The 3,226-nt window shown below is 48.5% G+C and overlaps 1 protein-coding gene across 1 annotated transcript in view; it reads left to right on the top strand.

Moving 5' to 3' along the window:
• Positions 1-3,226, top strand: part of ZNF618 (zinc finger protein 618) — a gene marked incomplete at its 5' end in the record, with an annotated part of 41,223 nt that overhangs the window by 17,051 nt on the left and 20,946 nt on the right. Inside the window, 2 exons of the mRNA XM_010189585.1 lie at positions 4-71; positions 1,158-1,214. Coding sequence (XP_010187887.1) covers positions 4-71; positions 1,158-1,214 — 125 coding nt within the window. The remainder of the gene's footprint in view (positions 1-3; positions 72-1,157; positions 1,215-3,226) is intronic.

Here is a 3,226-nt window from a genome sequence, read left to right as displayed (position 1 = left end):
CAGCAGGAGAGTGGAAGGCAAAGCGCAAAACAACTTTGAAGAAACCAACAGCAATTCTCAGAACTCCAGCGGTAAGTGTGTTCACTCCTCCTGCTGTTGCTTGCCACATCCCTCTGCAGAGCAGGATTCAGCTGTGACTGTTTATATGTTTGGGGTACCTCCTTTCAGCTTGCGGTCAGCAAGGGGTTGTGCCCTCTTCTCACTCCTCTCCGGGTTCCTGGCACTCCAGAGCCTGTAAAAAATAATGATGTGGGGATCCTGCTCCCAAGGTCCACGTGCTTTAGCACAGCTTTTTCAATGGGGAGCAAAGACGTAGAGAAAGGGGAGTATGGATGGAGATAAAGCATTGCTTGTTCTTTGTCTGTGCATCAGTGAAGTCCTTGTGAAGCAAAGCCATTTGCAACAAGAGAAGTCTGAGCACTACAAGTAGAACAGCAGTTTGTGTATCACAGCGATGTTAAATGTGGTGGTTTATTTGCATGTCACTGTCACCAGGGTCCAGCTGCTCATGAGTCTGCTGTGTGGACGTCACCACATACCAGAGGTGTAGATGTGGAACCAGAATGCGTATGCTAGTAGGAATTAAAATTGACTCCATTCTGGAATTGCCCTTGAGTTTGAAGTCCATGTGGTGGTAACTAAACAAAACCACTGGCCTAGACAGTTTTGTTTAGGTACACCCTTGATAGAGTTTTCTTCACAAGATTTTTATCCTATCTGTGTATCCCCCTGCCTTCAAGTGGGACACTACAATTCTTTTATGTTCGCTAATTGGAGCATAACAGACAGACCAGATGAAATGTAATTTCAGCATCTCAGTGTAGAGGTAAATAAGATGCCAGCAGAAAACCTGGCCTCCCTTCATTCCCCATTCAAAAACATGTGGTGTTCACTAAACTGGTAGCTGGAATGGACAGGTAAGGGAAGGGATTTCTACCTGGAGCAGGTTACACCGCATCTGTTGTGGGGGTTTATGTCTGCCTCTGAAGCAAATAGGGGGTTTTCTGGAACCACATTGAAAAGAAATGAAGTGGTGTTGGAAAACCAACATACAGTGATGATAGTGCATGGGAAAAAAGTTGTTTGTTAATAAAATACTGCCTGTTTTGTTCTGGGGAACAATTCTATACTAATCCAAGGATTCACCACAATTACAGCTGTTCATTCGGGGACAGAAAAACCTAAAGAAAAGAGATGTAAGCAGAATCCATCAGGTGAGCTTGTCTCTGTGTTTCAGGCCCTTGTACTCTTTAGTCCTGTTCCACTCGGGTGGCAGTGGTCAGGAGCCCTTCGGGGCTGGCTGGGTCTGCAGTCACCCTGACCAGGCTGTCAGACGTGGCACCAACAGCGTAGTTCACTGATGCCAAGAGTTACTAACCTGACTTGCTGCTCTGAATGTGGCCACTTGCCTCTCGGCAGGTCTGCTCCTCATGCCTTGCCTTCTGTGGGTAGTACAAGTGGTTTGCTGAAGGGTTTCAAAGCCTTTAAGGGCACATCTTTAAATGCCAGTATAACGTTTGGGTTCCTGACTCCTCTGGGGCCCTTTGAAGGCAGCAGCCTTAGATTATTCCTTTTTTATTCCTCTCTAGTTCTGTATAGCCTACAGAGGAAGGACAGAATTACCTTCCATCGTATCAAACAGCTTGTCCCTAAAGCCAGGAAAGCTGCACTGTAAAACCTCCTGGCTGCAAACCTCCTCTTGTTCAGTTCTGTAGTGAACCTGTGTAATGGAGAAGGGATTGCAGGAACCACTGCCAAGAAGCGCACACACACAAAGAGTGGCTGCATTCAGCAGTCCAAGACTTCAGATCTGTCTGAAGTGCTGCTAAATACTGACCCATTGCTGCTGTGACAGCTCCCAGGTTCTCCCTGCCATCTCCTGGTACCAGCTCACATCACACTCATCCTTCTGAAGCTGTTTCAGTCTGAACCTCAACATTTAAAGCACACATAAGAATGGAAACAAACCCAGAAATTCTTACAAATTGAGCAGTGAGTTTTGTATGATTTGCTCGTCTTACTTCATGGTAAGAAGTGCGTCTGTCTGCACCACACGTATGGTCAGTTTATTTTAGTGGCTTAGCCCAGGGCCTGGCAGGCTGCAGGGGTGTTGCGAGGTGCTCAGCTAAACTTTGAGCCAGGAAACCTGAGGAACTGGAGTGAGCTGTGCAGGACTGGTTTGAGGGGAGCTGGGCTCTGGTTGGGAGCAGTGCTTTTCTGCTTCAGGCAGCTGACACACTCCTCAAAGCCAGGCTGGTGCATGGGGTTGTATAAACTTCCCTTTTCCCCCTTCCTGTATCTATCCCATATCCTGTGCTCCCCCCTTGACTCCATCTTTGTGCTGCTTCCTATGTGTCCCATTCAGTGCTCGTTTCCAGCTCTTGCACCAAGCCATTTCTTCTCTTTTATTTCTTCACGTCTGCAGGAGTCAGTCTAAGTGTTCTCATAGGTAGCAGCCTGAATGAGCATCACCTTGCCACACTGTTAATGGCACTGATGATGAGAGAGGCTGTGGAAAGCTCTGCAGGCATCTGCGTGCTTGGGTGTCCAAGCAGAGATCTCAGCATCCTCCTGTTTGAAGAGCTGACGTGTCCTTACCTCCCCATTTTCCTCCTTTCCGTGGCTGGGTTGCAGTAGGTGGGACAAGCCCCATGTGGCTCAGTGTTCCTGTGTGCGATGTGAGCTCTCAGGAGTAATTCTGGTATTTTTGGCTTCTCCTCTCTGTGCAGCAGCCAGCAGATTTTGCACAGGCAGGGAAGTGGCTGGTGATAAAGTGGTTGTGAGATGATAACGTGGTTGTGAAGGACAGAAGGATGGACACTCCCGTCCTCCCCGCTCCCATCTGCTGCTTCTCCCCAAGCTGCTGCTTCTCTGAAGAGAGTCCCCAGGTTTGAGAGGTGAATGTAGGTCCCAGTTGAGAGCTGGGTGGCAGGGCCTTGTGAAATGCGTGGTTCTCTGTACCAGTTGCTCTTTGTGGATGTGATTTTGTATCACAGCCTCAGGTACAGCGATAGCAAACAGAGCAGCAGGATTTTTTAGGCCACCCAGACAGGTACATGATGCTCTCGCTGTGTCAGCAGTGCCACAGACCTCTCCGTGTCTGCAGTGAGGGGGAGGACAAGCAGAGCAGGGAGGTCAGCTATGAAAGTCACCTAAGATAGACTTGGGAGCAATGCAGTGGGGAGTCCTAAGTGGGAATCACACAACTAGAATGGAAAATGTTGGA

Source organism: Mesitornis unicolor, unplaced genomic scaffold, assembly GCF_000695765.1.
Source record: "Mesitornis unicolor isolate BGI_N332 unplaced genomic scaffold, ASM69576v1 scaffold16458, whole genome shotgun sequence".
In the NCBI taxonomy this organism is placed as follows: Eukaryota; Metazoa; Chordata; class Aves; order Mesitornithiformes; family Mesitornithidae; genus Mesitornis; species Mesitornis unicolor.
The sequence above is the reverse complement of the archived record's forward strand: the minus strand, read 5'-3'. Positions and strand labels throughout refer to the sequence as shown.